Source organism: Pleurodeles waltl, chromosome 11 (genome assembly GCF_031143425.1).
Source record: "Pleurodeles waltl isolate 20211129_DDA chromosome 11, aPleWal1.hap1.20221129, whole genome shotgun sequence".
NCBI classification, from domain to species: domain Eukaryota; kingdom Metazoa; phylum Chordata; class Amphibia; order Caudata; family Salamandridae; genus Pleurodeles; species Pleurodeles waltl.
In genome coordinates this window covers 18,364,164-18,391,139 of record NC_090450.1, presented here as the reverse complement: position 1 = coordinate 18,391,139, position 26,976 = coordinate 18,364,164, and the positions used below count along the sequence as shown (strand labels likewise).

At 43.3% G+C, this 26,976-nt stretch overlaps 1 protein-coding gene across 2 annotated transcripts in view; it reads right to left on the bottom strand.

The window, feature by feature from the left end:
• The window catches only part of LOC138265247 (fibrillin-2-like), a 514,969-nt gene that overhangs the window by 254,539 nt on the left and 233,454 nt on the right, over window positions 1-26,976 (bottom strand). For both annotated transcript variants that reach the window (XM_069212836.1, XM_069212838.1), the window contains 3 exons: window positions 22,513-22,693; window positions 10,220-10,345; window positions 9,582-9,704 (listed from right to left, as the gene is read on the bottom strand). In XM_069212836.1, coding sequence (XP_069068937.1) covers window positions 9,582-9,704; window positions 10,220-10,345; window positions 22,513-22,693 — 430 coding nt within the window. The remainder of the gene's footprint in view (window positions 1-9,581; window positions 9,705-10,219; window positions 10,346-22,512; window positions 22,694-26,976) is intronic.

Genomic DNA, 26,976 nt, shown 5'->3' with positions numbered 1-26,976 from the left:
TAAGCATGGGGGAGAGGGCCTCCGCGAGAGGGTGTGGAGCATCCTTTCCGCAAAGTCCACTATGCGGTCCATCACAGTGGACTCAGGATCACAATAATTCTCAGACCTCTCTTCCAAGTCCTCCTTTTTATTGAACATGACTTCAAGTACTTTCTCCATTTGGGGAAGGTGCTCCTCAGCAGAGGAGTGCTTGCCTTTGACATCTGACATGCAGTGTTTGAGTTGTTCCAGACACTCCTCGCTACTATCTATCTTCTCTTTCAAAACGTTAAATCGGTAGGCGAGTATGGCAATCTTCATGTCAATAGAATGCAGGCTTTGTTTGAGGTTGACAAACATAGAGTGACTATCTGGCTACAAAGCAGAACCTCCACCTCCCTAGGTGGCCTAGCATTTGTTCTTCCTGTGAGGGATCAGTGGTGATAATTGTCCTACGTGACTCAAAGGTAGCTTGGAATGTTTGTTGTCCGTTTTACCCATGGTGCAGTTGGGCCACACAGTCAGTCTCAGGTGGTGCACACCTCAGATCAGGGTGTGCTAGACTCACAAATTGGGTTATTCCATGTAAAGGGCAACACCCCCTCTCACACATGCCCCATAAGGCAGTATAGGTGAGTTCTAACAAGCATCTCAATACAGTGTGCTTGTGTGGGCAGTATTCCTATGAGTGTCTCTGTCACAGAAAGAGGCCTGCACCAGGGGCTGCTGCCAGTTGTGTAGTGTTGTTTAAGACTAGGAGTGTTGAGAATGTAAGGCCTCACCTATGGGCCCCACCACACCCTGAAAATGCAAACACGAGGGGCATGAATAGGTCTGCGGTGGTGGGCAGGCCACAGGCTTCAGACCACCAGTCAAGAGTCAGAGGTGTGCTGCTCCATTCTTTGCAGTCTCGAGGACAGGCAACAGTCCTCCCTTCAAACTCTCCAGGGGGAGGTGCCGCTCCACAAGGTGGTCCGCTACGGGCTCAGGATTGCGTCATCATGCAATGTCGCTCCCCAGGTGGTCCGGGGAAAATCATGTCAGGGGACACCTCACAGTGGAGCCATTCAGGTCTTCCTCTTCCCATAGATTCTCTCTAAATAGGCCCCAGGCAGGGTTCACCACCAGCCCAACAGAGAGGAATATAAGTAGACCATTCAGGCTACGAAAGACAGACTCTGTTTGTGGGGCCCGCCTCTTCCCAGGGGTCCAAACCCTGGGGGTATGAGCAGGTCTGGCTGCGATGATTTACTTAAATTACATCCCCAGGCAACACCTCCCCTTTGTATGTTGCATATGCAAATGACACCATGCCTGTATTTTTTTTATTTTTTATAAATGCTATCCCTGTCAACTTAACGCAGACCGTTAACAAAAAAATATCCCTGTCCAAGGTACAACTGTGCTAGTCATGGAGAAATAAGCCTTGTGTTTGACGAGAGTCTTTTGCAGGAGAGTGTCCACTTTCTTAGCATTCACCCACCACAATCACTCATTTGGAATCACCCCTTCACATCCTTCAATAATCAACATTCTAGCTAACCTTTGTACCCTGTTCTACCTTTGAACAGAGTCCTATTTATTTTCTTGGAGTTGCACACATACTATTCCTAGGGTTGCCACCTGACCAGTTTTATATGGGCATGAGCAAGCAGTATTATATTGTTCTGGCCGGCAGAACAATTAGAAAAATCAGGTTGGTATTTTTCCCCTTATCAGGACATAATTTAAACATGCAAGAGGAAAACACTTTAAATGTGATCTACAGCTGTCCTACTGACCCCTGATTGGCAATTTAAATAAACAAAGACAGAAATGCCATTTTAAAATTATTACAGATGATTTCATATGAAGTTCTATATAAGAATCATGCTGGGGCCTTTGCAGAATGCTAATTTGTGAACAGATGGCCATATTTTTGTCTTGGAAAGGTAGCAACCTTACTTCTGCAACAACAAATTCTGTGCAGCATCCTCAGAAAAGCAGTGCTTTGTAGAAGATGTTTTCTGTTGTGGAGGGGGGGGGCGGGTGCCTATTCGCCCTTGTCAGGGACTTGGCAGGCTCAGAGTAAAAAACAAAAACAGAAACACAAGTTGTTATTTTGTTTCTCTTCACTTCTGAGCCAGCCAGTGTCAGCTTGGAGGCAGTTCCACACTGCAGCTCCTTTGTGAGAGACACAGACCCTGGACAGACAAGCTGAGGGCCACCCCTTCAAATATAGATGAGTGGGTGGCCCCCAGGCCAGGGGCTGCTGGGGGATCTGCCCCTGACCAGTTCTGCAAGACATTATTACCTTATTGCATCCTTATCCAAATACTGAAGTGATATCTATGGACCTCCCTTTCTCAGCTGTGATCTCCTCACATGAAAGCTCATCAATGCCTGGGAAAGAAAAGGACCTAAAGGGGCAGAATGGTCAGATGTTGGAGAGGAAAGGACTCACCAAGACCTGGATCATTTCCTTTGTGTATTTTTGCACATAATATTTTATTTTGCTGAATGGTGTTATTCTGGTATATTCCTTTATATTTGTCATTTGATCACAAGTGTTATAAACTATGCTCCTGATGTACTCTTCAACACAACTGTAACATGCTAAATTTGGAATGAATGTTTTTCTCTAACTAAAAACAGCTCTATATGAGATAGCTGCTATTAATGACTTATGATGCCTAATGTGTTCTTGTTCTACTTGCACTCTAGAAAGATTACTCCAGGAAACCAGGCATTTTAAATCATGCCTGGGATGTAACTTCTGTAGGCAAATTTGTATCGAACTTCCCTTTTCAAACATTTGTATGTTGATATAAGATTTTCCCTGTTAATGTATTTGATGTATGCTGTTTTAATCTTTTGGGGGATTTTTCGAATAAACAGAAAAAAGATTGTAAAGAATGACTCACCATAGTGATGAAGTAAAGAAAAGAACCCAAGATAATAAAAGGGAGAGTGAGGAAAAGTGAGATAGTAAGAAATGGCCAAAAAGAAGGAGAGGAAATGTTAAAATAGGCAGAAAAGAAACATGAAAATGTTAGAGATAAAAGAGAAAAGGGGAGAACCTACAAAGGGAGGAAAACTGCATGGGAAACGATGGTTCGTATGGGATGACAAGAAGGATAAAGAAAATAAAGCAACAACGAAAATAAAATAAACATATAATAGGAAGAGCAAAAGAAAACAGAGGAAAAGGCAAACAAAAAATGCAAGATGTGGAGATGGCAGAATAAAGAAAAACACAGAGTAAAAATATATAGAAAAGTGGTAACAAATAGACAGAACAAAAGAATTGGAAAAAGAACAGAAATAATGAGCTACAGTGATATAAAAAATAACAGAAAAGTCAAAGAATGGGAAAAGGAGAGTTGGAAATGGGGTCGCTAGTTGGCATGCAGTTTACACTCTGTCCAAATGGGGACCCTCACTCTAGTTAGGGTAAGGGAGATATACACAGCTCAGATAACGCCTGCTCAACCCCTTGGTAGCTTGGTACAGTCAGGCTTATCTCAGAGACAATATGTAAAGTATTTGCACAAACACACACAGTTAACACCACAAAAGGACTCTTTAGAATAATAGCCAATATTTAACAAAATCAAACAAGAACAAAACAGCAAAAATCCAACATACACAAGCAAAGATATGAATTTTTAGAGTAAAAAGAGTCTGAATACATAGAAATCAACGGATGTGTTGTTATAGCGCAATGTGTCTGGTATGCATATAAAATGAAGGCGAGCGTGCATCGGAAAAGCAAGTGATTCCTTACTCGCAAGTGAGGCCGTGCGTTGATTCTTTCTCTGCCGAATAAGCGATGTGTCGATTCTTTACTCGCAGGAAAGGGATGGGTCGATTTCCGGTCAAGCAGCCTCGGGTCCGTGTGGTGATTCTTGAAGATTTGACACCCAGGGCCGATGAGTGGAAAATATGGACGCACGGCACCAATGAATCAGCGCTGAGCTGCGCTGTGTCCATTTTCTGCCAGCGGTACAGGTGCTGCATCAATTTTTTCACCGCTCGGCTCTAGTGCGTGAACTTTTACTCAGGTTCTGCCAGCTTCTCTTTCCAGGGGCCCAGGGACTGGATGTGGCACCATTTGACAAGCCAGGGTGACTCAGCAAGAGTGCCCAGGTGCTGGCAGATGAAGTCTTTGATGTCCCTGGGGCTTCTTAACACGAGGCAAGCTCAGTCCAAGCCCTTGGAGAACCTTCATAAGCAGGACACACAACAAAGTCGTCTTTGTCCTTTCTAAGGCAGAAGCAGCAACTGCAGGCCAACCCAGCAAAGCACACACAGCAAAGGGGCAGTACTCCTCCACACAGCTCTTCAGCTCTTCTCCTTGGTTGAGGTTTCTCTTGATCCAGAAGTGTTCTAAAATTGTGGGGTCAGCTGTCCAATACTTATACTCATTTCTGCTTTTGAAGTTGGCAAACTTCAAAGAAAAGTCTTTATAGTGCACAAGACCCTGCCTCCTCCTTTCCCTGCCCAGGCACACTCTAGTGGGTTGGAGTCTGTATTTTGTGAGGACAGGCACAGCCCTTTCAAGGGCAGGTGTAAGCTCCTTCCTCTCACTCTAGCCCAGGAAGACTCATCAGGATATGCAGAACACACCTCAGATCCCTTTGTATCACTGTCTAGAGTGAATTCACAAACAGCCCAACTGTCAGTCTGACCCAGGCGTGGATTCAGCAGCCAAGCAGAGGCACAGGATGGTTAAGCAAGACAATGTCCAATTTCTAAAAGTGGCATTTTCAAACAGACAATCGAAAAACCTACTTTACCAAAAGATCTATTTTCAAGTTGAGTTCAGAAACCCCAAACTCCACATCCCTATCTTCTCCCAATGGGAAACTGCACTTAAAGGATATTTAAAGGCAATCCCCATGCTAACCTATGGGAGAGGTAGGCCGTGCAATAGTGAAAAATTAATTTGGCAGTATTTCACTATCAGGACATGTAAAACACACCAGTACATGTCCTACTTTTTAAATACACTGCACCCTGCCCATGTGGCTACCAAGGGCCTACCTTAGGGATGACATACATGTTGTAAAAGGGAAGATTTAGGCCAGGCAAGTGGGTACACTTGCCAGGTTGAATCAGTAGTGCAGAACTGCACACACAGACACTGCAGTGGCAGGTCTGAGACATGTTTACAGGGCTACTGATGTGGCTGGCACATTCGGTGCTGCAGGACCACTAGTAGCATTTGATTTCCAGGACCTGGGCACCTCTAGAGCACTTTACTAGGGACTTACTAGTAAATCAAATGTGTTGAAATATGCAGAGCGTCAAGGGAATCCCTATGAGAGTCTGATCTGTAATCCGGGTCACCCTAGAGCTTTCCAATTACACTTACCTACACAATAAAAAAAAATGTGACAGATTGTCAGTAGGGAAAAGTGCTTCATCAATCACATTTTCAAGGGATATGTGGCCTAACCCATTATTTTATATACACTGCCTGTTGACAGATGTCCAGCTTCCAATAAACACATCACATTTAGTTTAAATCCTTCCGTTATGGACCATGAATTTTCCAGATTGTTTATCCCATGATCCACGCTGCTTCAAGTATATTGCTGTCTTTCCTAACAATGCAATTTGGGATGTTGAACCCATGTCCAAAGATGGCATTTTTATTAGCTATCCTCTCCCGCAGGGTGATTTCATGAGAACCACTTTCCTGGCTTGAGATGAAGGCATAGGCTCCTAAATAAATAAGGGCCTGATTTATATTTCGGTGGAGGGGTTACTCTGTCACAACGGTGACGGATATCCTGTCCGGCCAAATCTATATCCCAAAGTTTCCTATGGGATTTAGATTTTGGCAGACGGGATTGCCGTCACTGTTGTGACGGAGTAGCCCCCTCCACCAAAATCTGAATCAGGCCCTAAGTTTCTCATCATTGGCAATGTATTCATGATAGATATGGGTATGATGAGGATTTCATACACTGGATCTGGATTTTTTTTTAACCACTTTGTAGACTACCTGCTCAGATGGCACAGTTCGGCATGAATCAATTTGGCAATAAAATGCTTATATTATAGACAGTTGTCAGACATTTTAGCTGTGTTCCTCCTTTACTGCTTTGAGCCATGCCAGCTGTGTTGTGCATGCTGGGGCAGTGGAGAAAAGCTGCAGGGTTACCTGAGCTATGTGTGGTGTTGTGCACACCAGCAGCACAACACTGAATTGTGATATAAGGACAGATTGCTAATAGTCAACAACCATGACACCACACCATGAGCAACTGCACGAACAACAAGCATTGCCGGCATGTTTTAGGAAACACTGGTGCACTGAGCATACCTTTTTAGGTCTTGCCTGTGACAGCTTGTGCGCTGTTGCTTGTTAGATATGTTGTTACTTACAGGGGGCTTAGAGGCCGCCCATTGTATGCCATTAGTTGTCTTCATTGTGACTTTAATTTGCTTGCTTTGAATACAGTGGCACTTCATTCTGCTTCTTGTGTTTGTCCCTTCCCTGGAGCATGGGCAAAGTACTTGTGTCCCTCCACTGCTCTCTTAATCAGGTGCTACTTTTTTCTTTTTGGTTAAGCACTCGACTAGAGTACATATCTTTACCGGATGTCTCTCTTGTGTATTCTTCCTCTGTGTTGTTTTGAGCCCACACCCCAGGCCAACTTCCATGCCACTTCACCCTCCATGCTACTTTGCCCCCCAGCACGCCCTCCCTCTGTGTTGCTTCGGCCCCCCACCATCCCACCCTCCATATTGCTTCTCCCTTCTCCTCTGTGTTGCTTCCCCCAACCTTTGTGCCACTTCCCCCACCCACTATGTTTTCTTCCTTTTTGCTTACTGATCCAAAACGCATAAGCAAACAAAATGGAAAAAAAAAAGCACTTTCACCATTTTGTAGGTGCACACATGATTTGTGCGATCACCTACAAAATGAAAGCAGTTTGCATAGTAGATTTTTTTATTTTTCAAAAACAATCCTGCAAGGAGTTGAGAATGCTGTGCAGCACCAGAACCACTGGCAAACCCAATGGGTTCCAAACACAAGACCTATTGGTTTCGCCAGTGCTTGTTTTATTAAGCAGTAAGACTGGTGATCTTTTTGGCACATACGATTTGTTTCCAGTAGCACCTCAGGATATTTGGGCAGTAGTCCGGAATCTTAAAGCTGCAGGCACACATATTGAAAATAGCCTGGCATTGATGGCGCACACATATATAATGTCAGTAGCATCAACAAATATAAGTCTTTTATTTGCTGGCGCTCTCATTTTGAAAGGGTGACAACACCCACAGGAACGACAATGGACACAAAGCAACAGGCACTGCATCTGGCACGGCTATTGGTCTTTTGTGCCTTAATCGTTTCTTTTGTGTAGGGAGTTCTCAGAAAGGCACATATGTAAGTTGCAGATGCTGAGAAATAAAGCTTTAGGGTACTGTGGCAGACCTGCTAGTACTGGAATGTTTAATAAGACAACTTCAAAATGGTCCTATGGACTCCATGGTAATTTCTTGGGAAACTCATGTTGTAAAAATCAAAGTTTGGCCCTATTTTCTTTAAAACATCTTTAAGCAGGACCCATGCTGCTTTTCCTGAAAAGAGTACGGCTAGAGCGGTCTTTGCAAAATGGAGAAGGCGTTATGCCCTTAATACCTCAACTGTAAATATAATCACTTGTAGGCACTCCCAATTCTGGCAGACAAGGAAACCAAGGTAATATGTGCAGTGACACATCCCCAGGATCACACAATTTGGGGAGCTGGGGTTTGAACAGGCATTTACCTTCTAGGCTATGTTAGGCAGGGTATTTCACCGTTGGGAGGGTCGAAGGACACCAGGTGGACTTTGTAAAAGTAAAATACAGACCCAGTAAACTGAATATGAGAAGAAAGAAACCTGGGGCCAGATGACCAAAGACTGGATTCAGTTAAAATGGTTGCAAATTGCACACCGATTGTTACTGAATCCACTCTGTTTTTGCGTACTAAGGCTGGTTTGCAAAAACCTGATTCTTAGTGGGTCGTAATTTGACCTACCTCAGGAATATTAGTGAGGTAGGCCGCAAATTCCGAACCACTATGACTCGTAGACATCACAAGAAGGTCATCAGACCACCATTTCTGTGACTGCTTTGAAATAAAGCATTTTTTGTAAAAGCGTTTTTAAAAAATGATTTTTTAAAGTAAAATTTTGTAAGAGTGGGCAGTGGTCCATGGGAACAATGCCTACTCTTAAAAAATATTTTTGTCAATATTCATAGAGGGGAAGGTGTCCCTTGCGGAGGTGGTAAAATCTTACTCGTTTGCATCTGAATTTCAGTCGCAAAACATGAAAACATCCCATTCTGAATCAGTATGGGGAAGGGACGCCCTGAGCACATCCCTGGTCAGTGGCTCCAGTTTTTCTGTACTCGTCCCGCAAATCTGAAACTCCCTGCCTTTAGAAATTAGGATGACCCCTTGTTACTGCAGATTTACTATAGATTTAGATGGCTTTTAAAAAATGGCTTTTCAAACAGTCTTGTGACTGAAAGTTTATGCAGTGTGCTATGTTTTGGTTTTTCTAGGTGTACCCAACGCACTATAAATGCTTATAACGTAACATAAGATGACAACCCATCCAAATACCTATTCTGCATTTGGTCGCAAACACAAACTGCGAATCACAATTGGTGTTTCAAACATATAAAATAGAGTTTACGAATCGGACTTTTTGCAAAGGCAAACACGCTTCGTACATTTGGGTCAAAGGAGGGATTTGCTAATGATGACCATTTATTTTTCAATTCTTAAACTAATGACACAGAAAAAAGCTTTAGGGATGCCCAGTTGACTGTACAGCATGTTGATCTGTTTGAAGTTAACTGTATTACGAACAATCTAGTGATATCGCAGGTGATGAGCTGCAGTGGTTAGGTATGCCAATGCGAAGAAGGGGTAGAAATTGTTAGAAGAGTGAAGATAAGTGGCGGGGGCTTAGGAATTCTTGCATGGGGCCTCCTAATGGGTTATGCCACTGACTAATTCTGCACTCGGTCTCATGTTTTAAGAATGATATCAGAAAGCTTCCAATCAATTCCTATGTAAATGTTATCAAGTCTTGGCAGCTGAAAGTTTTTCAACAGGACTAATTAGTGGATTGTAAACCAAAATCAATTCCGTTTTTGGAATATACATCCATGGGCTTCACAGCAGTGTTAAGGGCTGGAGGAGACAGTCGGAATGCTAGGTACTACATGCTTCTGGTGTGTGTCTCTGGTGTTCTGAAATTTCAGAGCCACCAGACTGCCATGTGATCTCCAAATCTCCTCAGAAATCAGTGGGCTGTAATTTATGCCTGACGTAAGAGCTTTATACTGGTTGACATCTTGATGCCCATAAACACCAGCACTGCATTCAGCCCCAATACCCGTTCCACCCGGGCTTGAACATCTGGATAAACTCCCTTTACCTCTGTGTTTGCAGAGAGAAACAGGCAAACATTGGGCGAAGGGCTCTGTGCAGTAAGGGAATCCATTGAATGATGCTGGGAATCTGCTTGTCACATGCAGTGGGAGGGTCCTGGTGAGTGTTACAACGCCTGGCAGAGCAGAGTGAATACCTGATTAAAATCTTACCTGTGCAAACGAAGGTGGCATTTCCTCGGAAGCCCGCAGGGCAGTCACAGGAGTACCCACCCGGGCTGTTTGTACAAATGGCAGCTGCAGCACAAGGGGAGGTTTCCGCACATTCATCAATATCTGATGGGACAAACAATGAAGCGAATTATTCGCAACTTCTCACATTGGATTTCCATGATGAGCATTCCTCTGCATTCAAATCAACTAATTTCCTGAACATGACAAGCACAGACGGACCGAAATACCAGACAAATGAGAGTTAGCAGACATTTTGAGTTTAGTTGAAAAATAAAGTGTTATGTGGTTTCGGTACGCCAGGGATTTGGAAAAATCATATCGCGACAGTTCCACACTACGCCACCTTAACATCAGTGGTACGGCTGATGGTAATTTGGCATGAAAAGTGTGCAATAGTGAGTGCCAACTGACGATTATTTCTCATTACTTCACAACAGACCTTAAAACCGACAGCATTTTCTCTCCAAGTTTAAAATTAAAATCAAATAAATAAATAAATAAATAATTTAATAAATAATAATAAATAAAATTAATACATTTAAAATAAGACAGATATGTCTATCAAAGAACTTATAGTCGGCAGATGTTCAGATCTGAAGGTAGAAGGGACCACTCACCATCACATTCCGAGCTGTTTACGCTGCTCACTGTGTACCCCTCCCAGCAGCTGCAGTTAAAGCCCCCGAAGATGTTGATGCAGTTCTGCTGGCAGTTTGATTTATTCTGCGTGCACTCGTCGTAATCTAGAAGAGAAACAACATTAAGTGAAGGTTCAACCCTCAGAATAAGATCCTTACTCTGTACCCTGAGGGCACCCAAGAACTGAGAAATCAATGCATTTAGAACACCGTTATGGAATGTGGAATTCAATATGTCCGGGGCGTAACTTGGGCAGTAACAAGGGGAGGGAGGGCAGTTATTCGCGCACAGTCAGGCTGGCCTATAATGGTTAAATACATTCTAGGAAAAGCAGGGTGCATGAGAGGGGCCCAAGGAGCCGTGAAAAGGGCGAGGAATAATGAATTGATAGGGGTAATAATTAATGGAAAACACAATGTTTTGTAAAGTAAGTAATATTTTTGGGGACTTTCAAAACAGGGAGGAAGAGTGTGGGCATTTTTGTCTGTGTGTATGTAAAAATTCCTGGTGAAATCCGACAGACACCTCACCATACCCGACTGAAAGCACCTGTACCCAACGCTTTATCAAAAAATACATGTATTAGGGGGTGTAACACCCCAAACACCCCCCCTGAAGCTACGCACATGGATATGTCTTCTACTGAGTGGAACGTTGAGTGTGATGGAGGACAATGATTTGTGGAGTGTTGTATCATGAAGTGAAGAAAGTTATGTGCAGAGGGTTGAACATGAAGTGTGATTTGCAGACTACTGAATGACGAAAAGTGGAAATTTGTGTGTAGAGGGTTGAATAATAGTGTGCGTAATGTGATGTGTGAAGGGTTGGATGATGAAACGTACATGTGATGTGTGGAGTGTTAAAAGATGGTGATCTGCTACATAGGGCATAATGAAGAAAGGAGAGTTATATGTGGAGTATTGAATGATAGAGTGCTGTGTGTGGACTACTGCCTGATGGAGAATGGAAAGTGATCTTCATAATGCCGAATAACTGAGTGTAGAATGTGATGCATGGAGAGTTGAATGATGAAGTGTGAATTGTTTAATTAGGGTATGATGTGTGAAATGCCGAATTATGGAGAGTGGGATGTGACATACGGAGTTTTGAATGATGAAGTGATGTGTGGACTACTGCATGATGAAAAGACAAGTGCAATGTGTGGAGTGCTGAATGATGGAGAGTTGACAGGGATGTGTGAAATGTTGAATGATGGGGAGTGGAATGTGATGAGGAGTTTTCAATGATGGAGGGTGATTTGGGGAGTGCTGAATGATGGAGTGTGTAGTTTAATGTATGGCATTTTGGATGATGGGGAGGGGAATGTGATGTCTTGAGTGCTGAACTTTCGAGTGATATGCAGTGTTTACTGATAGAGTGTAGAATGTGCTATAGGGAATGTTCAACGATGGAGTGTGGCACATTTTATTTTATGAACTGCTCATTCTCAGAGCTTTTTGGAGCTGGCTAAAAAACACCAAAAAACAAGGTGATGGATGGAATACTTGACTTAATCTCAGCCACTGCCAACCGCTCAGGCTGCATCCCAATCCACTATTTTTCGCCCATCGTGCCTCATCAGATTTGACCGAGCCATGTGCAAATCAGCCTTTACCCTGCTCCAGTCTGAACAGTCCAGCCTGAACTTCAAGGCCAAGTCCTCCCTGAACCAGAAAACAACCAACCCAGGATGGGGTTTACCCTAATTAGCATTCACCAGCCAGCAAAGCTTGGCTCCAGTGCCAAAGTGTACACTGGACCAAATCTGGGCATACCTGTGCCACTCAGGGCAGAACACTAAAGTATATAGAAATTATTGGAATACTTAATTTAATCTCAGCCACTGATAATTACTTGGGGTCGCATCCCAGACCATCATTATTTTGCACGCCATGCCACTTCAATTTGGATCCAGCCATCTGGAAATCAGTCTTGACTCTGCTCCAATGGGAACAATCCAGCCGGGACTGCTAGGCCAAGCAACCTAGGACCAGTTTCACCCCAGTTAGGGCTCATCAGTCACGAATAGCTAGGTTCCAGTGACACAGTGTGCATGGGACCCGCATGTGTCAGCCTAGGTCACGTTCACTTTAGGGACCAAAAAAGAGATTGGTTGGAAGAGCACAATGATTGTTTCAGGGTGAACCATTCAAATGTGGAAGCCAGAAATGTAGGGGTCTTGTATAACACATACCTTTATGTACAACTCCCCATCTTTTTAACAGACCCTGCTATGGATTGAAAGCCAGTGAAGTGATCTGAGCACTAGGGAAGTTGTGCTTCCCTTTTGAGAGCCTGCCACCCACCCAGAGAGCAATATTGTGCACTAGCTGAAAACAACCCCCTGTACTAGAAAGACCATGTACAGTGAATGTGTTAAAGACTACCCTGGAAATTATTAGGAGTATTTATACCAGACTGTGTACAGGTTTTTCAATGAGGAGAGAATTCACTAACACATGAAGCAGCTACTAGCAACTCTTGTTTCAAGGATGTAAAGTCCCAAAAGTGACGTCAAATATAGAGTGAATGATGATTTGATGCCAGATGGCTTCACTCTAATCAGAACACCAGAACTAATATGATGGTGCTGTACCAGATGCTTCTAAACAATATATTGTCTGACAAAAGTATATTGTGACCTAAATTCTGATTACAAATATATCACCTCATTGAAGTAAAAGGCTTTAGGGGTTCACACCTCAGTGATGAAATGTACCAGTTTGTTAAAGTGATAAACTGAGAATGAAATGAACAACTGTTCAGTGTCATGTGTGGACTTTTGAATGACAGAGGGTGGATTGTGATATGTGAACAGTTCTACAATGTACTTTTGGCGAATGATGCGTGGAGTGTTAAATGATGGAGCTTGGAATGTGACGTGTGAACTACTGAATTAAGTGTTGTCATGCTGTGTGGAGTGTGATATGTAGAGTGTTACATGATGATGCTTAGAATGTGAAATGTGAATTGTTGAATGATGGAGTGATATGTGAAGAGTGTTAAATAGTACAGTGTGGAATGTGGTGAATGGGCTGTACAGTGATGGAGCATGGGTTGTGATGAGTGGAGGGTGTAATGATGGAGCATGGACTGGGATAAGTGGAATACATGGAGCTGGTTATACACAATGCACTGGAGAGATTCTCTTTAATGGTTTGATTACATTAGTTTGCCAATAAAACCCACTAAAATCAAGATTACACAGTTAGACATTTGTGGTTTATATCAGCCTAAGTAGTGCAGTGCAGCAAATGTTAATAGCTTGTTGGTATGACATAGTGCCTGTGTTTGAAAATTAGATATTGGATATGTCTTTGCCTTAAAAGTGAGAGGGAGCATATTTTTTTAAAAATTGGTAACGAAAGCTAAGAATGACAACATTTGATACTACTTTAGTGATATTTATGATTACGAGTACTCTCTCTTTCTTTACTTTATCTTTACCCTTTGTATGTTGTTTTGGGTTGTCATGTTTGTGGGAAGTACTTTGTTAATTCTTATAATTTTATTAATAGGTCATTTAAAATCAATGCATATGCACATTAATTTCCCTACAAGGCATTGTTCCATAATGTAGTTCTTTCTTTCACCTTTTGCACTTTTTGGAGCTATTCCTATTGTAAAAGTTGATGAGACTCTTGTTTTGGCACTTGTTCAGATATGTTCTTGATTTGAAAGGGAAAGGGATCTTTATAAGAATATTTTAGTAAATTAGTGTCTAAGGACAGTTAACACAATATATAAATATGAGAACAACAAGTAAATTCTTTAGGAAAAGTAACCTAAGCATCAGAGTGCTAACTGACAGATGTCAAGAAACAATGGCAAACAATTAGATAAGGGAGAAAATGAGTTACTTTCCTGTAACTGCAGTTATCCAGTATTGGTATCTTTCATAAATTCACATGCTTGATTCATTCTCCATCGTCGAAGTGGGAGCCCCATGGTACCATTAATAAAGCAGAATGCAAGAACTATAATAGGCTATAATGGCAGTAGGCCATCAGTTTAATAGCCTATCTATGTCCTTTTTTTTTTTTAAAAAGGACTAAACTTGAACAATGACCAATTAGGTGCTAGTACCCTCTAGCACATTCCCAAGAGAGGCTGATTCCCTCAGATTCTTTTAGCACAAGTGGGAATAATATCCCTAATTATAAGGGAGCCTCTCAGAGGGGGAGAAGGGTGGGAGGCATGAGAATATATGAACATAATGATACTGGATAACTGTAGTTACAGGTAAGTGACTAATTTTCTTATCCAGTATTGGATCTTTCATAGATTCACATGCTTGAATAAGAGTAGCAAGCAGTAACCAACACATTTTCTGTACTGACAAACACTGTTCATCTCATCATAAGGCATCGTTCGCATTAGACAGGTAAATGCAAAGCAACAGAAGTTAACCTTCTGAAACATAAAAGAATAGGCATGAGAGGTACGTTAATAATGAACAGAAAATGTGATATTATATCTGAAGCGGATGGTGGGAAAACAAACAGCTCACCTAATCGGAACAAATGTCTATGGACTGCTTGACCCACTGCTGCATGTCGGAGCGCCTCAGCATCCAGACAGTAATGCTTCGTGAAGGCGTGTGTCGTTCTCCACGTGGCTGCTCGACAGATGTTTGGCAGTGACACCTCAGAGAAGAGCGCACAGGATGTAGAGACTGCCCTGGTAGAATGTGCACGTACTCTGGCATCCAGAGGATCGACCAGTCCTTTGATGACAAAAGGCTATTGTGCTTGAGATCCATCTAGAAATAGTCTGTTTAGTAACAGGATGCCCTCTTCTAGGCGCACTAAATGCCACAAATAGTTGATTTGATTTCCGGGTCAAGGATGTTCGCTGCAGACAGAATTTAGGGCATCGTTTGACGTCAAGGGAATGCAGCGATCTTTCTGCTCCAGTCTGAGGCCATGGAAAGAAAGTCCTTAGCACTACTGGCTCATTAATATGGAAGCCTGACGGCACTTTGGGGATAAACTTAGGGTTTGTCGGCAGGATGACTATCGTCCGCATACCTCATGAATGGTTCCTGGATGGTAAATGCTTGGATCTCACTTACTCTACGAGCAGATGTTAAAGCCAAGAGGAGCGCTACCTTCCACGTGAGATACTTAATGTCTGACTTATGAATGGGCTCGAATGGTTCCTTCATTAGTTGACCCAGGACTGTATTTAGCTGCCAAGCTGGAGGTAGTGCTTTGACTGGAGGAAAATACTGGAACAGCCCTTTCATGAATTTCTTGATAAGCCGATGAGACCAGAGGGATTGTCCTTTAGAAAGCAGTCTATATCTGGAGATAGCAGCTAGGTGAACTTTAATGGATGCATGTGCAGGACCAGAGCACACCAGATGAAGAAGATATGGTAAAACCTGCTTTGGAGCAGATGTAAATGGATGAATGCCATTTGGGGCACACCATAAACAAAACCGTTTCCATTTTAATTTGTATATTTTACTGGTGCTACCAGCACATGCTTTAGCTAAAATGGTTTGGCAGTCAACAGGAATATTCAAATGGCCTAACTCATTGAACTCAGGAGCCATGCACATAATCTGAGAGACTTGGGATCCGGATGCCTCACTTGGCCCTGACTGATAATTAGTAGCTCCGGAATAGGTGCTAACCTGATGGGAGGACACAAGGACAGCAATAGAAGTTCTGTGTACCACGGTTGACATGGCCAGGCTGAAGCAATTAGGATTATCTGGCAGGGTTCTGATTTGATCTTGCTGATTACCCACGGAAGAAGAGGTATCAGAGGAAAAGCATAGGCATAAATCCCTGACCATGATATTGAAAGGGCATTTCCCCATGATCCTGGTTGGTAATGCCAGCTTGCATAAAACCGGCATTTCACATTCTGGGACGTCGCGAAGAGGTCCAGGTTTGGTTTTCCCTATCTGAGAAATATTGTGTCCAGCGTCCTCTGATTCAGCTCCCACTTGTGGGAAGATGTGCCGAGCCTGCTTAGTGAGTCTGCTGTGGTGTTGCTCACTCCAGGAAGATGTTCTGCTCGTATATGCACTGAATGTTGAATGCACCAGGTCCAAACAGTTTGAGCTTCTGTGGACAGCAAATGAGACCAAGTCCCTTGTTTGTTGATGTAGTGTATGGTAGTCGTATTGTCCATTCAGATAAGCACCGATGAGCCTTGGATTCTTGGCAGAAAAGCCTGCAATGCCAGGTACACAGCTCTAAGCTTGAGGAGGTTGATGTGAAGAGTAACATGAGAGGGGGTCCGCCTGCCAGTCACTTGTAGATCCTGAAGGCATGCACCCCATCCCTCCAGCGAAGCATCAGTTGTTATCGTAAATGGAGAGACCTGAGCTAAGAATCCTAAACCCTTGGAGATGTTTGTCGGTGTTGACCACCAGTCGAGGGAGTCGACAATCCTTGCTGTTATCTGTATGATGTTCCTGAGGGAGGCTTGCGTCTGTTTCCACTGTTTGTTGAACTCTTCTTGAAGAGGGCGCATCCGAGGGCGACAGTGGGGAACTAGATTGATACAGGAGGACATCATCCCCATTAACAATTTGAACTTTCGAACTGAAATAAACTTTCTTTTTGGAATTGTATCTGCTAAGGTGCAGAGTTTGAGTTGTCGTTCCTCCGCTGGGAATGGCTTTACGTGAGTAGTGTCCAGTAGAGCTCCCAGGAAAACTATTCTTCTGGTAGGCTGAAGATGGGACTTGTCTCTGTTGAGAGTGAGACCTAGTTGATGGAATAAGCGTAACGTGGTCTTTAGAGAGAGGCGCTGAGTGTAGATGTCTGGAGCCTTCAGTAGACTGTCGTCCAGAAATGGGAATATCTGGTGTTTGAAACACCTCAGAAATGCTGCAACAGGGGCTAAGCATTTTGTGAAAATCTGGTGAGCGGATTGGAGTCCGAAGGGTAGCAATTTGAATTGAAAGTGCCAGCCAGCTACCATGAATCTTAAGAATTTTCTGTGCTTGGGGTGAATGGGTATGTGAAAGTAGGCCTCCTGCAGATCTAGGGAAGCCATGAATTCCCCTCTGTTGAGAAGTTGAAAAACATATTTCAATGTCACCATGCGGAACAATTGCTTCTTTAGATATTTGTTGAGCTGCCTCAGATCCAGGATGGGTCTCCACAAACGAGACTTCTTCCTGATGAGGAAGAAGTGAGAATAGAAAGCGCTTCCTTTTTTAGAAGAAGGGACTACCTCTATCGCCCCTTTGGATAACGTGACATCTATTTCCAGAAGGAGAAGATGCAGATGTTGTTGATGTTCCCGGGAAGGCGGAGTCTCGGGTGGCATGCAAGTGAACTCTAGCAGATGACCATAAGGTATTATGTCCAGAACTCACTTGTCATTTGTGATCTGACCCCAACGTTGCAGGTGATGTGTCAAAGAAGGAGAGTTAGCTGGCCCCTGGAGGCTCTCATTGCCTGCGGGAGGTGTCCTTAGATTGTCTCCCCGACTTCCCTCTAGTAGGAGGTCTGTTGTATGCCGCCGCCGGAGGTTGTCTCTGGTGGTATTGGGGTCTGGAAGATTGGTACTGGAAGGAATAGGTTGGGTACCTGAAAGATTGGTAGCCACCACGAAAGGAAGAGTGTCCTCTACCCCTGGCTCCTCGAAAGGGTGTGCGCTTATACTGCAGTGATCCTAAAGACCTGGCAGTATCCATATTTGTTTTGATTGCTTGAAGATCATCGTCCACATGTTTACCAAACAGGTCTTGTCCATTGTAAGGGAGGTCAAGGATCTTGGGTTGGACATCCAGTCTAAAATATGTGGCCTTAAGCCACCCTTGGCACCTTAGGACAGCTGAACCAGCCAGTAGCCAAAACCCAATAGCGGCAATGTCCAAAGCACAGCCACCTCTGCAGACATGCGTTGACCCTCCATGAGGATCTTTCTCGCTTCCGACCTGCTGGAATCTGGAAGATCGTCGACAGAGTGTGAAATTTCCGAACAAAGCTGCCCGTCATATCTGCCCGGGAGCACCAGAGTTTGCAGCACGGACCACAATGGCAGACATAGAAGAAAATCTTTTAGCAATGTTGTCGAGGTGCCTACCATCTTTGTCTGGAGGTGCAGATAGAGGTGCTGAAGGGTTTCTGGAGCGTCGCTGGGCAGCCTAAGAAACCAGTGAATCTGTTTTTGGATGACCCACCAGGCAAGCAAGGGCATCCTCTGTTGCTTTATATTTCTTATCCAGCTTTGGCAATACCACTGGCACCGTTGCTGGGTTCTGCATAATTTTTAATCCCTGTTTCCATACATGATCTATTATAGGGATTGCTCTGACTAATTTCCTATGCGGCTCCTTAAACTTAAAGTCATATAAAAAGCAATCCTGCTGTGTGGATGGCATTTGGAGCTCAAAACACGCAGCTGCTTTTTCTAACAGATTGTGAAAAGAGCCAATATCCTCTGGAGGGGATTCAACTGTCGTTGGCTCCGGTGAAGGGGGTACTGGGAGTACATAATCATCTGATTCATCCTGGTCTGAAAGAACTTCTCCTTCTTCAGCCGCTTCCTCCGAAGAGGCTTGGACTTGAGGACTCTCTGGAGCTTGAGGAGGAATTTGCGGCACAGCAGGAAGAACTGGTAAAGGTACTGGAGTACATGGTGCAGTCACTACTGGTGTAGGATCTTTTGCCGACTGAGGATGGAAGCACTCCCTATAATCTGCCAGCATGGCCTGTAGGTCGGAAACAAGACCAGAAGGCAAGCACACCATTCCTTGTTGCTGTGGGACTGGATCATAATAATGCTGATCATAATAGGAGTCATCATCAGAGTACTCCTGACATTTAACATGCAACTGGGAAGGACTCTTAGCTACTCCAAACAATGCATCCTGATCTGATTCCTCATCATCGTCGCCATCTAAAAACCTACATTGCAAAAGCCTTGCTTGGTGATGTGACATATGGTGTCAAATGAGTCTTGGAAAGCCTCCTGAGAGGAGTATGTTCTGCAGAGTGATACAATGGCAATGTTGATGGTCTTTGCCGCTTTGTATTCATAGTCGATAAGAAGAAACCTGTTGTCGGCGGGGGCGTCAACGATATCATCATCACTGGAAACATCATCGACGGTGTGGTCGTCAGTACCGTCGACTGAGGCGTCTTCGACAGAGGTGTTGTTGACGAGGGCATTATCGATGGAGGCACAGTCGATGGGAGCGTCGTCGTGAGATCCATTGTCAACTGGAGTGTTGTCAACGAGAGTAGCGTTGATGAAATGGGGCGTCCTGTCAACGAGGATGATAGCGTCGTTGATGAGAACTTTGCAATTGCTGCCGTCAACACTGAAAGAGTGACCACAACCGGTGTCAGTGATGAAATAGTCGTCGATGAGAGTACCGTCAACGATGGCGACATCGACGGTGCTGAACTTGGCTTCTTAAACTTGTGGAGAACTTTAGGCGGTGGAGTTGCCGGTTCAGAAGCAGTCTTTTTTAATGATTTTTTTAGGGTTTCTGTGCCTGCTTTCTTCCTCTGTGGAGAGATATGACTTTTAGCAGATGTCCCTGCTGATTTTTGCATCATTTTCTTAGGTGGCTCTTGAATATCCGAGCCCTCCTGCTTTCTCTCCACAGGTGTTTTAGGATAAGAAAGAGAGGAGGGGGCACTGTCCTCATCAGAGGATGAGTGTACTGTCTTACCTCTCTGAATTTTCTACATATTTTGCAGTCCTTTGTTTTGTGGCTGGGATATAGGCAGTAAATGCATTCCTCATGTGGATCATCCACATATAATCTTTTCTTCAAGCAAGAGGCACAGGATCTAAAAAGGCCTTTCCTTGGTTTCTCTGACATGGCAGCCAGTTTGAAGCACTAGAGAAGAAAAGAAATGTCCTAGAACTGAAGTAGTAGATCTTCTGAGAGAAAATATTGAGCAGAGCTCAAAGGAGACTTCTCAGCACAACGTGCGGTGGAAAATCTGAGGGAAGGCAGCTCCTCACAGGAGGTTCTAAGTGGCGAGGCAATCTGATTGGTTCAAATTTGAGTTTGCAAAACGACTTTCATAGGTTATTATATCGAGGACTAGACCATGTATTGTATATGTACATTTTCAGGCCTAGGTTATATATTCCACCAGGGACTCCCATCTCGACGACAGGGAAGTATTCAAGCATGTGAATCTATGAAAGTTCCAATACTGGAGTAATACCTGATTACCTTGCTTGCTAAGCGTGGCTGCAACCAGGGAGAGGCTTTTCATAAAGATTGGAGGAGCGCACTTGAGTCCAAAGAGGAGGACTTTGAATTAGTAGTGGGTACCAGCTATGATGAAATGGGCAAACTTGCGACGCTTGGGATGTATGAGAATGTGGAAACAAGCATCCTGCGAATCTAGGGATGGCATGTAATCTCCGCTGTTTAAGAGACGTAGTATGATGGAAAGTGTAATCACCCAGAAGAATTGTTTGCTCAGACATTTGTTTAATTTCCTGAGGTCTAGGATGGCTCTCCATTCTCCAGCTTTCTTTTTTACAAGAAAAAAATGGGAGCAAAATCCCATGCCTTTCTGATGGGAAGGAACTTTTTCTATGGCACCCTTTGCCAGCACTATCAGGGCTTCTTTTATTAGTAATTTAAGCCGAGTGGGTGTGCTTCCTTGAGAAGACTATTTGGTAGTTTTTCCACAAACTCCAGGGTATATCCTTAATTTTCTAGATCTAACACCCACCTGTCTGATGTTATCTCCTTCCACTGAGAGAGATTGTTGAAGATCTTCGCACCCACATGGTTGGAAGGAGCGGATGTAGCCGGTTACTGGTCCAGGTCATTGTTTGAGACCTGTATTGAGGCCCTGGGAGGGCTTCTACCAGCGTGCGCCCTTGCTTGTTGAAGGCTGCTGAAGGTAGTTGGCGATAGGCTTGATGGTAGGAGGGCCTATATTGAGACTGAGGTTGATAATGCTGTTGTTGGTATCCACCTCTGTAAGTAGAGAAACATCTTCCTCTAACACCTCGAAAGGGCAGCTTTTTAAATTGGAGAGTACCAAGGGACCTAGAGGTGTCAGTGTCCATTTTTATAGCCAACAAAGCATCATCTAGATGCTTCCTGAACAAAGTCTTGCAGTCTTCGGCCATATCCAGGATCTTAGATTGGACATCTGGTCTAAAAGAGGTAGCCTTGAGCCATCCCGGCTGTGCCGGTCAACTGGCAAAAAGCCTGTTGAGGCGATGTCGAGAGCACAGTCTATGATCTTCAAGGAAGTACGCTCACCTTCCTGAAGAATCTTTTTAGTTTCAGCCTTCCTGTCTTCAGAGATTAAATCTATCAAACTGCCAATATCTGACCACATTTGTTGGTCATAATGCCCTAGTATGGCCAATGAATTGGCTGCTCGCACATTAATCACAGACATAAGAGAGAATCTTTTCCCTATGTTGTCTAAACTTCTTCCTTCTTTGTCAGGTGGTGCAGAGATAGGAGCTTAAGGGTTTTACGAGTGTCTCTGCGCTGCCTGCAAAATGATGGAATCAGGCTCGGGGTGACCGATGAGACAAGCAGGCATCTGTGGCCTTGTATTTCTTATCCAGGCGAGGAGGAACTGGTGGTAGAGTAGCCAGATTTTTCATGATTTTCATTCCCTCATCCCAGATATAGTCTATAATGGGAATGGCTCTTACAGACTTTCTGACCTGTTCCTTAAAGTCGTGGAGAAAGCAGTAGGATTGCTTCACTGAAGTTGGGAGATGGAAACGGAGTGCTGCTTGGTACATCAGATTATGAACCCCCACCTGTGTTAATATAGTTGTGTATAAGGCTGTACGTTTGCACATGTCATCTTACAGCCACGTTAGTGTGCTTGTTTAGTTATAAGATATAAATACAAACAGGGGCAAACTAATAAGCCCAGAGGATAGGGGTAAATGAATAACCATATGCAAAACCTTTGTTACGTGGGACTCATTAAATCAGCGTTGGCACCCCCAAGGGAGTGTGAGCCTCCGTTCGCAATTTTCAGTAACTCATACTCAATTCAATTGACAACATGTATAACAAATCTCCCATATTAATGTAGGACACTGAACACAATCTTGAGCATTTATCGATCTTCATCCTTGATACATTCTAACACATAAGTTATTGTATATCATCAAAAGTACAAATTAGTTATAGTACAGATGACGCAGTGCTTCTTTCAAGTGGGGCCTATAAAGACTAGAATAAGAATCTTAAAGGACATGGATCCTCATCAACATAGAAGGCAGGGTTAGGAAGTTGGGTGGTGTGTGATCTGTACTATCTGTAAGCTGGTCCACATACCTGCACATTTTATACCATCCCCAGTGAGTCCAGGAGGGCAAGGATCACATGTGTATCCAATGCCTGGGGCACGGGTATCCTTGCAGCTGTTTTTAATGTAACAACTCTCTATCAGGCAAGCATTGTAATCATCTGTGCAATATCTCCCTGTATAGGCTGCAGTGCATCCACATTCTGCTGTCTGAAATAAAAAAAAAACATAAAATGTTATCATATCACCATAATGACCTTTCTCCTCAAAGGTTACAGATCCAGTACAATGAACATACTCAATATAAAGGAACTCATTTAGAGATAAGTTGGATACAAAACATAAACACTAGCAGGCAATAGTAATGCCAATAGGCCTGGTTTTTTTGTGCAAATGTATGAAGACACAAATATGTACAAATGCCCACTTGTGCATGCTTGAATTTACATGCCTTAGCCTTTTAAAGCCAAACATATTGGCAGTGCCACAGTTTCGATACGTTTCAGAGATCTCAAGATTTCAGGGCCCATCTATGAGTAAAGTATCCAGTCCAGTACAGCCAGTGCAGCAGGTATTGATGTTAATAGTGTTTACCAGGTCTAGAAGTGATGATTTACCCTGCACACGTACATTACAATTGGTCCTGACCAGTGCTTAATTTGAGCCAGTGCTTTTTTGGGTCCTTGGCAATGGCACTTAATTCTCAATTGCAGCACTAATGACAGTCTACCACATGGTGGCTCTGTCTGTCTGTTTTTTGGTTAGGATGTGTTAGATAAGCTTGCCCGACTTGGGAATCTACCCTCATTACTAAATCAAGACAATAGTGTTTTGTAAATGTGTCAACCTATTTTTTATTTGCAACTTTGCAAATCTCAGATATTGGAATGTTTCTAAATAACACCACAGTATCTGCTTTACCTCTGATGGAATGGCCTTTAGATTTTCCAGGTAAAGTTTTGTTGGCTTTACAGTAACAGAGAATTATGCAGGAAACAATCCATCTAGACAAGGATTGCTTCAAAGTGGTGAATCCTGTTCTGAAAAACCATTGTTCACAAAAAGGTACTTTGACTTATAGATTGTTCTTATATGTATAAAACGTCAACACCCTCCAAACAGTAAGACTATGGAGAGATCTCTCTGCAGGACAAAAGGCATTTTGAAAAAATGTAGCTAGGGAGATAGTCTGATTGACATGAAAATCTGGGACTACTTTAGAGAGGAATTTACGATGGGGCCTCATCACTACCTTAATACTATGAAACACTATGGGCCTGATTACGACCTTGGTGGAGGGGATTACTCCGTCACAAACGTGACAGATATCCTGCCCGCTATATTACAAGTTCCATTATATTCTATGGAACTTTTAATACGGGAGATGGGACATCTGTCTTATTTGTGACGGAGTAACCCACTCCGTCAAGGTCGTAATCAGGCCCTATGTAAGGTTTGTGGGAACATATGGCCTGTATGTCACTATGTTTGAACAGAGGTTAAAGTGACTAAGAAGGCCGCCTTCCATGATATGTGCTGAAGAGTGGCCTTATGAATGGGTTCGTATGGAGGACCCATAAGGGAAGAAAGGACAATATTTAACTCCCATAGAGCAGAAGCTGTTTTGAGAAGAGATATATCTTTTTAATGCCCTCAAGGAAATCCATAACCTCAGGCATACTAAAAAAGGACATTTTTGAAAGACATTTTTAATAGGCTGTGACTTCTGCAAGATGCACTCAAATAGATGAAAATTGTAAGTTTGTTTTAGCCAAATTGAGGAGGTATGGAGGAACCACCTCTTCTTGGCAAGTGAGAGGATTGACATAGTTCTGAGTGCACCAGATCCATTTGAAAGCATAGGGAGTTCTAGTAGATGGTCTTTTGGCTTCTCTCAAAACATCCATGCACTCCTGAGGTAAGTTAAGGTGACTGTAATGTATGTTTTCAGGGGCCAAGATGGCAAGTTCAACAAGTTAAGTTTGGGGAGTTGAATTTGGCCTAAGGACTTCTGGAAAAGATCCAGTCTGCATGGTAGCCTCCTGTGTGGATTCTGAGAGGTGAAGGAGATTCCTGAAATCACCATTGTCCGGACCATTCTGGACGAATGAGAATCATTTTGACCTTTGAGAGAGAGAGCTTGATCAATGTGAGAGTAGAGGAATTGGAGGAAAGATGCAAAGAAATATGTCTGACCAGTTGATCATTGGGCATTACCCAACGTGCCTGGTTGGCAATGTTGTATAGCTATTTTAGTTAGGTTTTAGACATGTTGTTTTAGCTAACTAGACCTGCCGCTGTGCCCTTTCACCCTATTACATATTACACAGCATTGCTTTAATTTTCTAGCAATAGCTTCATTTGCGGTACTGTTTTTATTTTTCTCTATCTTATTGTCCTTTCACCTAGGAAAGCATTGCGTTCTTAGTAGGACATGTAGTTCACTTTGTGCTTTCTCCAAGGCTACAGTCAGATAGGGTTGCTGACAAACATGGTATGCTGTGTCTCTAGCATTGACAGAAAACAAACACTCATACGTGGGGACCATTTCTTAGAATGTCAGCTGTTTTATTATAAAACACCCTCTAGTCCCAGACACGGTAGAGGGAGATTCCAGCCAGACGACCACAACTGTATGCTGATTGTTGCAAGCTTCCCTACAGCTACTTGCTTAGACAGCCGAGCCCTGAACCGGATGGGGACGGTGTCTTTGTGGACCTCAGGCCTTTTCATCAGGTATGAGGGATGATGTTCTCCCAGGGGGAAACCCGAAGGGCAGATTAGGTTTAGTATGCTGTGCTCATACTTAGCGTAGGTGAGGGGCTATAGATCCACTCCTCTGTTTAGACAGCATGGTAGGACTGTTACATTTTTAGTCACATGGCTGCTCTTATTGTCTTTATTATCCTTGTTATTCCTATACACCTGCTTTTATCTAAGATACAGATATTTTAATAAATGCTTATTTAAATATATTCTGCCTCTGTTGTCTTTGCCTGAATGAGATCTTGGTAACTGAGAGAAAGGGATGACATCTGATGTACCATGATTCTCTGGGGAGTCTATCTTACCATGAGCCCAGTTGCCACAATAATCTCGGTCAGAGATGGGACGCTGCTAGTTAGCCGGAAACCCCGGATTAGGCCGACAGGTGTCACCTGGTGTGGAACTGTACTCAGTACCCACAACCTAGGCGATCCTACTGGCCAAATCCAGAAGCCTCAGTACCCTAATGAGAACCTACGTGACAGTAAAACCTTGTCGCGAAGCTTGGGCATTTTTGTTTTCTATGTCCGCAAAATGTTTGAGGGAAACCCTAAGGAGGGAGTCATTTAATACTCATTTGTTATATTCTTGAACGGTTCTGCTGAAAGTTTACGCTTGAACATTCTGAATTCCTAAAAGACGGAGTGCTACGATCCTAAAATTCCTGGAGATTAACCATTTCCAAATTATTATTGCCTTAAGAGACAGAGGTGTGGATTTCGTTCCTCCCTGCTTTTTCAGCTAATGCATGGTTATTGTACTGTCTGTTTGAACAAGGAAGGAGTATGTCTTGAAAGACAGGAGGAAAGCCTTCAGAGCTAAATGCACTGCTCCCAACTCCAGTAGGTTGATATAGTAGGACTGTTCCTTCAGAGACCACAAGCCTTGGTTCAGGAGGTGGTTCATGTGAGCCCTCCAACTGAATAGGGAGGCATCTGTCACTATGATTTGAGTCGGGACATCCGATGGAAATTCATACATTTCAGAAAGTTCTCAGAGCGGCACCACCAGTTGAGTGATTGTTTTGCGTGAGTTGTTAGGGCCACTTTGTACTCTCATCTTTGTGGAAGCTGATTCCTCGAGATACTGTTGCAGCGGTCTTATTTACAGAAGTGCATTTGTGTCCAGAAAAGTGCACAATACCATTGATCCTAGAAGAAAAGATAGTTGTTTCGCTTTTGGATGGGCTGATATCTTGAAATTGCAGCATTTCTGAAGGATAGATAATTGTCTCTCCTGAAAGAAACAACCTTGTGTACACTGTATCTAAGATCATTTTCAGGTAGTGAAGGGATTGAACTGGCACGCAGATGGATTATTTATAATTTATATGAAGGCCCAGCCGATTTAGAGTCACACCCCCCTTTGATAATTTTGGCTCGCTTGTTGGTAATAAGATGCCAAGCTAGTTGTCTAGATATGGTTGATGAAGATTCTCATTTTCCTCTAGTGAGCTGCAATGACTGCCATGAAAAAGTCTGTGGTGCACATTTGAGACCAAAAGAGAGAACTTTATATTGGTAGTGGTCTCTTCCTACTGTGGACCTCAAAAATGTTCAATGTTTCTTGGCTACTGTGATGTAAAAAATAGGTATCTTGGAGAACTATTGAGTCCCGTGATGGAGGTGAGGGTAGATTTGGAGAGCCAACATTCTGACATTTTCTTTCTGAACCCAATTGTTCAGTAATTCAGGTCTAGAAGGGGTCTGAACTCATTTTCGGTACTT